This window comes from Chlorocebus sabaeus, chromosome 27, assembly GCF_047675955.1.
Source record: "Chlorocebus sabaeus isolate Y175 chromosome 27, mChlSab1.0.hap1, whole genome shotgun sequence".
NCBI classification, from domain to species: domain Eukaryota; kingdom Metazoa; phylum Chordata; class Mammalia; order Primates; family Cercopithecidae; genus Chlorocebus; species Chlorocebus sabaeus.
The window spans coordinates 43,230,895-43,244,380 of NC_132930.1; the positions used below are offsets into that span (position 1 = coordinate 43,230,895).

The 13,486-nt window shown below is 53.0% G+C and overlaps 1 protein-coding gene across 3 annotated transcripts in view; it reads right to left on the bottom strand.

Annotated features, from left to right (window-relative positions):
- Positions 1–3,879: 3,879 nt before the first annotated feature.
- Positions 3,880–13,486, bottom strand: part of PPP2R2C (protein phosphatase 2 regulatory subunit Bgamma) — a 214,017-nt gene continuing 204,410 nt past the window's right edge. For all 3 annotated transcript variants that reach the window (XM_008017965.3, XM_008017963.3, XM_008017967.3), the window contains exons 8-9: positions 12,551–12,642; positions 3,880–6,907 (exon numbers count right to left, since the gene is read on the bottom strand). In XM_008017965.3, coding sequence (XP_008016156.1) covers positions 6,616–6,907; positions 12,551–12,642 — 384 coding nt within the window. In that variant the 3' untranslated portion in view covers positions 3,880–6,615. The remainder of the gene's footprint in view (positions 6,908–12,550; positions 12,643–13,486) is intronic.

Sequence of the window (13,486 nt, forward strand, 5' to 3'; positions counted from 1 at the left end):
CTCCAACCTGACCAATCAGCACTCCCCACTTCCCAAGCCCCTACCCGCCAAATTGTCTTTAAAAACTGTGATCCTGGCCGGGCGCAGTAGCTCATGCCTGTAATCCCAGCACTTTGGGAGGCCGAGATGAGCAGATCACTTGAGGTCGGGAGTTCGAGACCAGCCTGGCCAAGGCAGTGAAACCCTGTCTCTACTAAAAATACAAAAATTAGCCGGTCATGGTTGCGGGTGCTTGTAGTCCCAGCTACTCGGGAGGCTGAGGCAGGAGAATCGCCTGAACCCAGGAGGTGGATGTTGCAGTGAGCCAAGATCGTGCCACTGCACTCCAGCCTGGGTGACAGAGCGAGACTCTGTCTCCAAATTAATTAATTAATCAAATTAAAATTAACACTCTGATCCCCGAATGCTTGGGGAGACTGATTTTGAATAATAAAAAAACTCCAGTCTCCCACACAACCGGCTCTGCATAAATTACTTTCTCCATTGCGATTCCCCTGTCTTGATAAATCGGTGCTGTCCAGGCAGGGGGCGAGGTGAACCCCCCGGGCGGTTACACTTCCAGCCCTGCGTCTACAGTCTGGCCAGCATTTAGGATGGGAGGGCAGGTGAAAGACAGGCTTCTCCCCTCTTACCGCAGTGCCTGGAGCAGATCACTTCCATGTCCTCTCTGTGGGCCCCACCTGGCTCTGGTGGACGATCCTGTGTCCAGACAACTCCACTGTGATGTGCAAAGGGAAGGTCAGATGTCAGGGACAACCAGGGGTCCCTGCCTCATGGGTTTCCTTCTTTCCTGGTTTCATGTTAGTGATGCACACCCTCCAGCGGCTTCCTGAGAAATTGTCTTTACGTGAATGGGAGCCAGTTTGAAAAATTCCCCACCATAGGTCCATACCTTTGGGTCGTCTCCTCTCATGGTGACCTGGGCTTGGTCCTGTCACTTGTTTTGGCCCACGGGACGACAGTAAATATGACACAAGCAGAGACTTGAGAAGCAGATGTGCCTTGGGGCTTATCTCACTGACTTCGGGAGCTCCAGTGTCAGAGACATTGGAACCACAGTGACTCCATCTTGAATGGGGGCTGGGTAAAATGAGGCTGAGAGCTGCTGGGCTGCATTCCCAGGAGGTTAGGCATTCTTAGTCAACAGGAGATTTACAGATAGGGAATAACAATGTTTACTGAACAGACCCCGGACTTAACAAACCCAGGAAATGTCCTGATGTCCCAATACCTTAAGAACAAAAGCATTCTTAGTTTAAAAATAAGTTTGGTGGCTGAGCGCGGTGGCTCACACCTGTAATCCCAGCACTTTGGGAGGCTGAGGTAGGCAGATCACCGGAGGTCAGGGATTCAAGACCAGCCTAGCCAACCTGGTGAAATGCATCTCTATTAAAAATACAAAAAATTAGCAAGGCATGGTGGCTGGCGCCTGTAATCCCAGCTACTTGGGAGGCTGAGGCAGAAGAATTGCTTGAACCTGGGAGGCAGAGGTTGCAGTGAGTGGAGATTGCACCACTGCACTCCAGCCTGGGTGACAGAGCAAGACTCTATCTCAAAAAAAAAAAAAAAAAGGTTTGCTGTAAAGATTCTTGCAGACGACAGTAGTTGCACAAATACGAGCAATCCCTGGTCACCAGCCCTAGCAGCAGAGCACACCTCCCCCAGGATTTTGTGGTTTGTTGTCTTGTATATAAACAAGCACTGTACCTAAGGCACATGCGTTCCTCCTCTTGCTCTTGGGAACACCCTACTCTGCCTGTGGATAGCAATTCCTTCTTGCCTTTACTCTCTTAATAAACTTGCTTTCACTTTACTCTGTGGACTCGCCCCGAATTCTTTCTTGTGCAAGATCCAAAAACCCTCTCTTGGGTCTGGATTGAGACCGCTTTCTGGTAACACTGGGGCGCTCAGAGGGCTGGCCTGGGAGAGCCCACTGGGTGACAGAGACGCCTGCTGATGGCATCTGTGTTACCCTGAGACAACCAGAAAACCTGTGAGTGAGGCCGTTCTTAAACATTCACCCTCAACTCTGCCTCCCAGCCCACACACGGAATTGTAAGAAATAGTCAATGTTTACTCTTTTTTTTAAAAGACCCTAAATTCTGGGGTGTTTCATTACACACCAAAAGCCAATTGGTACAAAACCTCGCGTGGGTAAAACGTCTTTGTTTCCCTCTCAAGTGTAATCAATAGTTTGAAGGGGCAGAGCCAGTATTTGAGGTTCGAAAATTTCTTCTTAGAGTTTGAAAGCAGCGCTCCCTTCTCTTATTGCTGCTGGGAAGCCTGAAGATGTATTCTGATTCTCCTAAGCCATGGTTTACAGTGTTCTCAGTCTCCCTGAGTTCTGATTCCTCAAAGGGAGGGCCCTGGAAGTGGGTGGATTTTCTGCTGTCGTGCCAGGCACAGTGGTTTCTTTTCATCTGCAAAGTTTGATTCTTCAGGTCAGAAAAATTTTGAATATTTTCTTGCCTCCATTTTCTTTGTTGAACTCCTCATATCTGTGTGCTGAGGCCTCTTAGAGGAGGTTAGCTTTGTTGTTTATTAATTAATTAATTTATTTAGAGACGGAGTCTCACTCTGTCACCCAGGCTGGAATGCAGTGGCGCAATCTTGGCCCACTAGAAGCTGCACCTTCTGGGTTCAAGCGATTCTGCTGCCTCAGCCTCCCAAGTAGCTGGTATTACAGGCGTGCCCCACCATGCCCGGCTAATTTTTGTATTTTTAGTAGAGACGGGTTTCACTATGTTGGCCAGGCTGGTCTCCATCTCCTGACCTCAAGTGATCCACCTGCCTTGGCCTCCCAAAGTGCTGGGATTACAGGTGTGAGCCACCACGCCTGGCCGAGGTTATCCCTTTTTCTCATCTGTTTTATTTGGGATTCTCTTTGATTTTTTTTGTCCTACTTCCTGAGAAATTTCCTCAACCATATCTTCCAATCTTTGCAGAGATCTTTATTTTTGCAATCATGTTTCTAATTTCCATGATTTCCTTAGAGTCTCTACGTGTTTCCATGGCTATGTTTTCCATATTCTCTTATCTCTATGCAGATATTCATTATCAGAGTTCTGAAAACTATATTCCACTTGGCACTGTAGCTAAAGGTTGCAGCTGTGGAACTGAGTGCCAATAAAGCCCCTGTCAGCAGACCCGCAGAACAGCACCTGCCTTCCTCCTCCTGAACCTGAAGCCCAAAACTCCCTCTTGAAAGCCAGAGGCAGGGCCTGGCTCCTGGCACGGTCTGGCTCCTGGCAGGGTGCAGGGAAACTTACCCGCACACTCTCCTATTTAGCTCAGCAATTGTGGCAGGTGGGGCGGGGCCTCTCTGGCTTCCTGAAGAATCCAGGTACCCTGTCGTTTCTCTCCCCCGAGGCTTCCATTCTCTGGGACCCTCAGGCACGTCTGTGGGGGAGAACTGAATGAGGAGTTACGTGCTATCTGTGTGATTGTGAGCTAATTCTTCAACCTCTCTGAATCAGTTTCCTCATCTGTATCAAATTCTCACGGAGAGTGTGTGTGTGGAGATCATGATGGGCCGTGCACACGTGATGCAAGACAAAACAAGACAACTATCATTACGGAGTGTCGTGTGCCAAGCACTGTGTTTTGCACTATCCAAGTTAATCTTGCCCTTTCTCTCCCACCACAAACCTACAAGATAGGGAGTCCTATTAGCTCCATTTCCTCAGTGATGAATTCAGAGCTAGGGAAAGTTAAGAGCTGAATTAGGAGCTAGAGGCAGCAAACCCTGGATGTGAACCCAGCTTCCCAGTGCAAAGCCCATGGGCACCCCCACTTGCCGTACTGCCTCCCGACGGGCTCCACCTCCATGAGGCTGGACTCATTAAAAACAAACAGCATCCTGGGCGTTGTTTTTGATGTAACATTTGTTATTTTATTGGAAAAAGCTGGTATTAACATATTTATAGTTTTATTCAACAATTGGGTAATTTGTGAGACACCAAAGAGAAAAAGAATGCACCTATGAGTTACAGAGTCCAAACTGATCAGGGCTGACAACTTGATCACCATGTATCCCACACCACCACCACCACCACCTCCACCACCACACCCACCACCACCACCCCCATCACCAAGAGCTTCGTCCTCAGAGAAGAGCTAAATTTTAAAAACCCAACAACTTCACAACGACCATGTGAACGCCCGTACATTCGAGAAGACCAGAAAATGTAAGCAGAGCAGGGATGCAAGTCTGTGACTATTACGCTGGTCCTTCCGCCATTTCTGGTTTTGTCCCTCCCACTGACACCTTTTCTTAACACACATTTTATCTTCACAATTTGCTTTGGACATCATTATTTTCCAGGGATCCAAAGACATACTTTTCCTCAAAGAAGATCTTTTCCTTTCTTTTTTCTCCTTTTTGGTTTGGTACCCAAAGTTTAAAACAGAAGTAAGGAACTAGGAACCGTATTAAGACTTCCTTTTGAAGAACATGTAAGATTCGTACTTTGAAGATGGTAAATGTTAAATCTATGAAGTGACAGTAACCTCTAGCTGCAAATACAAGTTTCCTCTCTTAACATTTGACTCACAAAGGGAGATGGATCGTAGCAAATATCCAAGTAATTGGTAAGGCCCTCAGAGCTGGGTTTTGGCTTCAACACGCTATCTATACAATTAACCACATTCTCAAACCTCTTTACAAGGGGGAAAAAGTAATCCAATCCTTTGATTGTTAAATTTAATTAGAATAGATATGTACATATAATACTGTCCAGGTCAACTGGATTTTATAGTGATATATAAACATTCTTCATTCACGTTGATTAAAAAAAAAAAAAATCAATGATCCATTTCCCTGTGTAAATGTTATATGGCCAGAAGTGAGTACACATGCACTTTGTGCTTTTACACACACAGAAGTATACTGTAATCCACTGAGAATAACCTCAGCTGGGTCTATTTCCTGGGTTATGTTACATCTTGTAAAAAACAAAACAAAACAAAATGGTTGGATTTGGCTGGGTCTCTGCTCCTCGCTTTCTGAATCAAAATGCCAAACTATGTGGTTCTGCTGTGAGTCCACGAGCAAAGACGACTCAGAGGGGTGGGCAGGTGTGGTATCATCAGAACAGGAGCGTCTACCATGGAAACACCACCTTCTCTGTGGCCCTCATTGTCAGAGGGGCAGAGTTCCCGAGGGACACGTCCTCTGGGACTGTGTGGTCCTTAAAGTAAAGGTATCCTAAAATGGTCAGAACATGCAATTTCCTTTCAGAGGCAGTTCAGTGCATTGGCTCAAGAAGGGTGCAAGCCCAGGGTGAAGTGGAGTCCCGGGGAGGGCCGTACTCCTGAAGCCACCAAGCAGAGCAAGGAGCTCCGGGGGGTCTTCTCCATCTTCCATCCTGCATTTCAGTTCTCCCGGACCCTTGTTGTAGCCAAGTCTGCCATGTCCTATTTTCCAAGACAGAGGGGCATTCCTTTCCAAACCTTCCATTCGAGTGTCACTTAAACATGAGCCACCCACGAGATGGACTGGAGAGAACCTTGTGTGAAGACCCGGACGGGCCCCTGACACCACTGCTTGGCGGGCGCCTGCCATGGGTGACCTGTGCATCTGCTCGGAGCCTCAGTTTCTTCTCGTGGACAGAGGGGATCCTAAGGTTTCCTCTTATCCCCAGCATCCAGTCCAGAGCCTGGCACGCTTCGAGAAGTTGGTGCTTATGATGGAAATGAATGAACACCCACCTCACAGTCAGGAGGAAGATTCCAAAAAATCGTGAATGGGAGCCAGTGTCCGCTCCAGGAAGGTGCCCAGTGAATGCTGAAGGGCGAGGGGAAAGCGGCACAGGGAGGGCTGCAGGGGGTAAGTCAACAGCCTCTAGGGCTGAGCACCATGCCCAGCACACAGGAGAGGCTCAGCAAACGGCAGGTGAAGCAGATGAGGACACAGGCACGCAGAAGACAAACCCCACCCCGAGAGTTTTCCTCTCGGGAAACTGCACCAGATCTGGGACCTGGGATGTTTCAAGACGTTCAGAAAACCTAGGAAAGAAGCTTGCATCTGCAAATTCTCAGCATGAATTCACCCTCCGAAAAACAAAGGTGAGATCATCAGCTCTGAGACAGGGCCAACTGCTCCATTTATAACCAAAAGACCCCCTGGCTGGCTCGTTTGAGATTCATCATCTGTCCCTGGAGCCCTGATCTGGGACCGGTGAGGCGTCGGGGGGAAGCAGCTCCCATCAGCTCCGGCCCCTGCAGCAGGACGCACTGGAGTGAAAAATTAACCTGGACGCATAAAAAGTCCTATTGATGTGGTAAAGACCGCAGACCGAGACGGTGAAGGGACGTGAATGAAAGAACCCTGAACTGTAAGACTCCACAGTCATGTCCATTTTATGATTTGTGGCGGTGAACGCTTCCTTTCCTTTTTATTTTTTTAAACAGACAATTACTGCCAAACACAATTCTGGCCTAGGGAAGCTGGGGCAGGGATGGGGGCCCAGGCTTCCTGTGTCCACACACTGCCACCTCTGCGGCTGTCCTCGTTGGCGCTGTGACTTCCTTCCCCTCCTTGCATTGCGGTCGTGAAGATCATGTCGGGGATGACTTGCGCGAGGCTGGGTGGCGGGGGCCGGGATCTGCACGTACCTAGTGCATGTCAGAGTTCACCTTGTCCTGGAAGATGTACAGGTTGTTGGTGGCAGCGATGGCGATGATGTTCTCAGCCGGGTGCCAGGCCGTGTGCAGGATCTTCTTGGTGAAGTCCAAGCTGTCCACACTGATGTCATCACGCCGGCGCTTGCCCCCCACGCACACACGCCGCGGCTTGAGCACAGCCCGGGGCTTGCTGCTTTCCCTCGAGGCCTCCAGGGTCACGTCCCGCTTGGTATTCCGATCGAACATGCGGAAGAAGTTGTTGTAGGCCCCGGTCATGATGACGCTGGTGGGAGAAGGAGAGGCGTCAGGCGAGGAGGAGCACAAGCCTCTTCTCAAGAAATAAGCCCAGGTGTGGGGACTCACGCCTATAACCCAGGACTTTGGAAGGCCCCAGTGGGAGGATCGCATCAGCCTAGGAGTTCAGGACCAGCCTGGACAACATAGCGAGACTCCACCTCTACAAAAAAAAATTTTAAATGACCGTAGTCCCAGCTATTCGGGAGGCTGAGGCAGGAGGATCACCTGAGCCTGGGGAGGCAGAGGCTGCAGTGAGCTGTGATTGTACCGCTGCAGTCTAGCCTGGGTGACAGAGTAAAACTCTGTCTCAAAACAACAAACAGACAAAAAAGAAAGCAAGCCCAGACCCTACAGAGCCATCACTCCCTGGAAAGGGAACCCACACCTGCTTCTATTCCCCTGTCTCTTGGGGTCTCTTATATCCCCTCACATGTCAGCTGCCACCAACACGTAGACTCGGGCCAGGAGCTAAGATCATTTTTATGCTCTGCCCCAATCATCATGGAAATACCCTGCTGGCCGGGCGCGGGGACTCACACCTGTCATCCCAGCACTTTGGGAGTCTGAGGCGGGTGGATCACCTGAGGTGAGGAGTTTGAGACCAGCCTGGCCAACATGATGAAACCCCGTCTCTACTAGAAATACAAAAATTAACTGGGCATGGTAGTGGGCACCTGTAATCCCAGCTACTCGGGAGGCTGAGGCAGGAGAGTTGCTTGAATCCAGGAGGCGAGGTTGTAGTGAGCCGAGATCGCACCACTGCACTCCAGCCTGGGCAATAAGAGCAAAACTCCGTCTCGGAAAAAAAAAAAAAAACAAAAAAAAAAAAAGAAGAAGAAAGAAGGAAAGAAAAGAAAAGACAATGCCCTCCTGTAATTTCTGTTAGTCCAGGAGAGAAAGCCCTGGCCTTCCAAAGGGACTGTGCGACCACAGCAGGAGGTAGCCACGGAAGCAGCTGGGACAGAGAACCACCAGGCCCTGCTTCCCTAGAGGGGCCCGCCTGTCCCGAGGAGTCGGGTGAATAAAGGAATATGCATCGCCATGAGGGACGGGGCGAGCAGTGCTGACGTGCAGAGGCTCACCGCCCTCACCATCCTGCTAAAGAGAATTCCACACCATTTCCTTGCTCTCCCTGCTCCTACCTAAGGAGGGGATCCTGCTGGTGGGAGGAAGGATAAGTTCATCGACATAGTAAGAGGCAGCAGAGAAAGCACAGCTCTGTGGGCCTGCGCCCAGAGGAAGGGTTTTGGGGTTTGGCCTCTGCAGGGCCCTGGAGCAGCTGTGGGGTACAAGGTAAGTGGGGAGGAAGAGGGCATTCCAAAAAGTGGCCACGAGATAAAGAAGTTGTCCTGCTGAAGGCTCTTCAGGGAGGAAATCCTATTTCCTTTTGGAAGCCGAGTTGGGCTTCCTGAGGTTAACACTGCTCTGAGACAGAACCAGGTGAATCCCTGGGTCTCCACCGGTTATGCACAGAGGACAAAAGCTCACACGTGAGCTCAGGCACTGTGGTCAGGGGCTTGGGCTCTGGCCAGTCCCCCTGGGTCTGGGTCCCAGCTCTGCCCTACCCTGACATGCATCCTATCTTAGTTTTCTATAAATATTAGGGTCAACAAGGGAACGCAGCCCCTGGTGAGTACGAATCAGGGGACGCAGGCTGAACACCCCGCACAGTGCTGGGCTTGGGGCACTTTGCCTCTTGTTATTTACCAGGTACTTCTCGATCCTAATCGTCCATGTGACCGAAGCCACACCTGCTTTATATGTGACTCAGAGCCTGGGACAAGGGAAGCAGCATGAGAGTGGGACTGGGTGAACGAGTCCCACAGAAGGCCCTGCCCAGGCACCACAGGCTGACTGGGGGAGGCCACACTCCCCACGCTGGCACACGGGGGAGGCAGCCCCCTTTGTTCTTCAGGGAACAGTTCATAAAATGAACCTGGGTGATTTCACACAACGCTGGCTCTTCTGATCCATTTAGTGGAAGGAAAGCGACATAACCAAAGTTATTTGCAACCCACACAGTTCCTGATCCTCCCTCTGTTCGGGTGTGGAATTCAGCTGACACGTGCTCTGGGGGAGAGGGAGGGGGCCCCTCTCATCCTACAGTACCAAGCCCCAGCACCGTGAGAGCCATTCCTCACATTCATGCAGGTTTCTTAAATTCCAGAAGATTCCCTTAACAGGGAAAAGGGCAGGTGAGCTGCTTCACCTCTCCTAGCCTCATCTGCATGTGGGATCAAAACACCGGCTGCTTTTAGCCCTAGTGCTCCCCTCCTCTTTCCTTTGGGGAAAGAAAGGCTCCTGCCCACCCTGTCCCCGCCGGGGCTTGTAATCCCAGCTGCTTGGGAGGCTGAGGCAGGAGAATTGCTTCACCTGGGAAGGCGGAGGTTGCAGTGAGCTAAGATGGCGGCACTGCACTCCCTATCCCTGTGAGCTGTCAATCACAGTGCTCTCCCCGCCCCCTGGCCTAGCCAACTGGGTTCAAAAAGTGGGCATGTGACCCACACAAAGCCAATCAGATCCTTCCATGAGAGTTTTACACAGTCCCTGGGAGGGGTTTGCTGGCTGAGGATAATGGAAAGGGGAATGATTTGGGAGTCATCTCCGAACAGGGAGAGCACAAGGCTAGTGTGTAAGGAGAAGCAGGGAGGAGCAGAGGTGGGGAAGCACAGAGAGAAGAAAATGGCCCTACGGATACAGCATGAGCCCCTGGGGAAGCCTTGCCCAGGGATTTCTCGGAGCAAGTGTAGGTGTGTCTGACTCCTGCACCTGAGCATGCTCAGCTGGCAAAAATCCCTCCCACCAGGCAGGACAGATAAGGAGAGCTTCATGGAGGAGGGGACGTTGGAGCTGGGTGTGGGAGGGTCTGTGGGATTCCTCCAAGTGGGTAACCAGGGGAAGGGCAGGCCTGCCAACAGGACAGTCCACGCAGGATCACTGGGACCCCTGCCCATACGAACTGGGATCTTGCTGAAGGCATCACACATGGTCTCATCCCCAAAACGGCCACGAAGGCCACAGTTTCCTAGAACCACTTTCCAGGTGAGCTGACTTAGAGAGGCCCAGGGGCTTCCTCAAGCACACGGTGGAGAGGGGTAGAATGTGGACCAGAAACTGAGGGAGTCCAGCAGGAGAGCTGCTGCCTCTCCACAGCGCACTGCCCATCCGCGTTCTGCCGACGCTGGGAAGCCCCACTGCAAGGTCCATCAGGCAGCCACCATGCGGCAGCCTTGGTGGTCTGTGGGCCGGGCCAATGGTCAGAGGGGGTCAACAGGAATACGAGGGCAGCAACTGGGAGCCCGCGAGGATTCGAGTTTGCTTTGGTCTGCAAGGATGCAGGGACCGGGGGGGAATCCCTGCTTCTCTCCTGAACCTCTGAGCCCCTGGAAGGCAGGACCCAGAATCTGTTTATCTTGGACTCCTGACCATGGGGCATGTTGTTCTCAGAACAGTGCTCAAAGTGGGAGGTGGCACACCTCTATGCCTTCTAGAAAAATCCATAGCCACTGGACGCACCTGCCGTCCCAGTGAAGGGCTCAGAACAGGTTGAGTCAGAGTAGCCTCCCAGGGCGCGCCACCCATTGCGGGAGGTAAACAAGGACAGAGGTTCCAGCCGAGCAGAGCACAGCCAGGTGTGGAGCGAAAGACAGGGAGGCATGTGGGGGATCACTAGGACAGGGCGTGGCTGGCGTGTAAAGTGCACGCAGGAAGTCGCGGGTGGGAGGCGGGACAGGAGAGCCCAGGCCTGGACACCACTGTCAGCTTCGAGGAGTCTGGCGGCTTCTCCAGTCCTGGGAGCAGGCGTCACCTGGCCGCGGGTGCCCCCTGGTGGCAGCTTGAAGGAAGGACGGGCTGTGGGTCGCAACCAGCGGGGACCTACCCCGCAAAACGCACAACAGCTGCAGGTTCCTCTCCTCGGATTTGAATAGACCCTCTTGGGGCCCACTGCGCTAGGGAACCCCTAATGAGTCAGGGCCTGCAGCTCAGGAGCATGGGAGGAGCCCTGTCTGCTGGGGGTGTCTGGGATCTATCTGGGGGCAGGGCCTAGAGAGAAGGTCCTGTGTCCTGCTGACCCAGCTGTGCCAGCCCAGCCCCAGGCCAGGCCTCCATCCTGGTTTTCTAAGTTTTCTAAGTATCCTTTAGTGGCCCCCTGTGATCACCATGTCGACCCCTCGCCTGAGCTCGGGCTCTGCTCGGAGACCCCCGCGGTCAGGGGGAGCTCCAGGATGTTGGCAGCTCTCAGGAATCGCCTTCCCTGGACACAATGGCTTGGCCCCCTGCTTGGATCCAGCCCCGCTTCCAGTGGGCTCCCTCCTGGTCCTGTCCCTGCCATGTCCAACCCCTCCTCTTATCCCACACACCAACCCTGATGGTCCCAGTCCTGTGCCCAGAGCCAGAGGGTCATAGCATAGTCATCTCACATGACCACCACAGTGCCGGCGACCCTCAGAGGTCCGGCAGAGCCCAGACCTGTCATGTGACTGATGCCATCCACAGGGTGGACACCCCCCTACCAGGTGACGCCCGACTCAGGGCTGCTGGCTCTCACTCCGCCCTCCTTGCCTACCACACTGGACAGGACTGTGGGGAGGAGGTGACAGTACATGGGCTCCTGACGGGTGGTATTCTGATCTAACAGCCAGTGTGGTCTTTATCTCCGCACTGTCTGTCACCTGGAGACCCACTTCCGGATCTGGGCAGCTGGACTAGGAGGTATCCGGTCCTTGAGGAAGCAGCTGTAGGAGACACTGAGAGGCCACCTCTCAGCTTCTGGTCCTGTCCCTCAGGAAACTCACAGATGGAGAATAGGCTTGTCCATTTCAGAATCTGACACCTGGCAGGACCCTGAGCACTAAGCTGATGTGATTTGGGAGGGCAGAGGAGGGATTTTCCCACCTCCAGAATGGAGGAAGAATCCCAGAGAAGAGACACAGAGGTAAGAACCCACGGGTAGAGGTAAGGGACCCCTGCCACGGCCCCCTGGTCCATACCCACCCTGGGCTGAGCCCAGGCTAGGGAGACACAGGAACTCACTTCTGGCACTGGGGGGCCACTTTCCAAGGAGGTGAGTTTGAGAGACAGCTGGACCTGTGGGTTATGACCAGCCCTGGAGGGTGCAGGAGCTCCGAGGTGCCCCCGAGCCTCAGCGGGCCTGAGTGGGGTGTCACCAGGAAGAGAGGGAGACAGCAGTGGTGATGGGAAGAGGGGTGAGTAGGCTGATGGTCAAAGCCATAGGGGCGCAGGGCTGTCTCAGGGCATGCAAGTGTGGATAGATGATGGTGACCAGGTGTTGGGCTACAGCCCTTGCCCCTGACAAGCTGAGAGAGGGGAGCACACCACTGGGGCCCCTGAATCAACTAAATATGTTCCCACTACTGCCTATAGGGCAGGTGCCAACGTAGCTGTGAGGTTCAGTGACAGAAGGTGAAGAAAGTTTCATGTCCTGCCCCTTGAATCTGAGCGCTGAGAGTTGTACCTGCTCTGGAAAGCATGGGCTCCACCCGGATACCTGGACCCATCGAGGCTCAGTAGCCCTGTGCTGCGGGTCACCGGGATCCTAGCCCAGGCCCCTGCAGGGAAGAAACCCTCCCCACGGTGAGGTGAGGTGCGGGCGGAGGTCAGGGCTTACCTGTCGCTCCCATTCCAGGCACATTCAAACTTGTCGAAAATGCAGTCATTCTCGTACAGGGAACAGAGCTTGCTCCGAAGGTAGTCGTGGACCTGGTGGGAGAAGGGATGAGGTGAGTGGACGGGGTGCCCTGACCATCCTGGCCCCTCCACAAAAAGGGTCTCAAAGAGCAGCAAGGGTTTGGCCGCCCTGACACGGCCCGACGCAGCCCTGCTCATCTCAGCAAGGGTCTGAATGCCCTGACACAGCCCAGTACAGCCCTGCTTATCTTATCGGGGGGCCCACGACCAGGCACATGGCTGACCTCCGAGCTGTGGCCAGAGATGGGAGCAGCACCCAGGAGCAGAGTCCACTGTGACAAACAGAACGCCCACAGCACAGGGGCCAGGACTGCCTGGGGGCCAGATCCTGGCTCTGCCCTCCCAGCTGTGTGATCTTGGACAAGTACTTCACCTCTTTGAGCCTCAGTTTCTTCAAACTTAAAGTGATAAGAGGGCAAACCCCACAGTAGTTCTGGGATTAAGTGCAGGGCAGGCCTTTTGAGGGTAATGATTACCAAGAACACAGGGTGGTGGCCATCAAGAAAGGGGAAGAGGGAACCCACACAGGTTTCTCATCCGTCCACAGCACGAGGCACTGAGGCTCACAGGGTCACACAGCCTCTAAGAGGCTGACCAGGACCCTTCCCCAGGATTCCCGGACCCCACAGGAGAGATGGTGACATCCCATGACCTGCATCCACCTGACTGCAGCCAGTCCTACAAGCCCTGTACCCGGAGGGTCTCATGAGTGCCGGGGCTGGGGCTGGAGCTGCCAGGACAACAGGGCATGGGCTCTGTCCTCTAGGTGGGGAAGGGGAGGTAATTGGGTGCCATGGAGCCTGGTTTCAACTCCCAAAAGTTGAAATTAACAACCAATGAACACAGAAAACGTGAA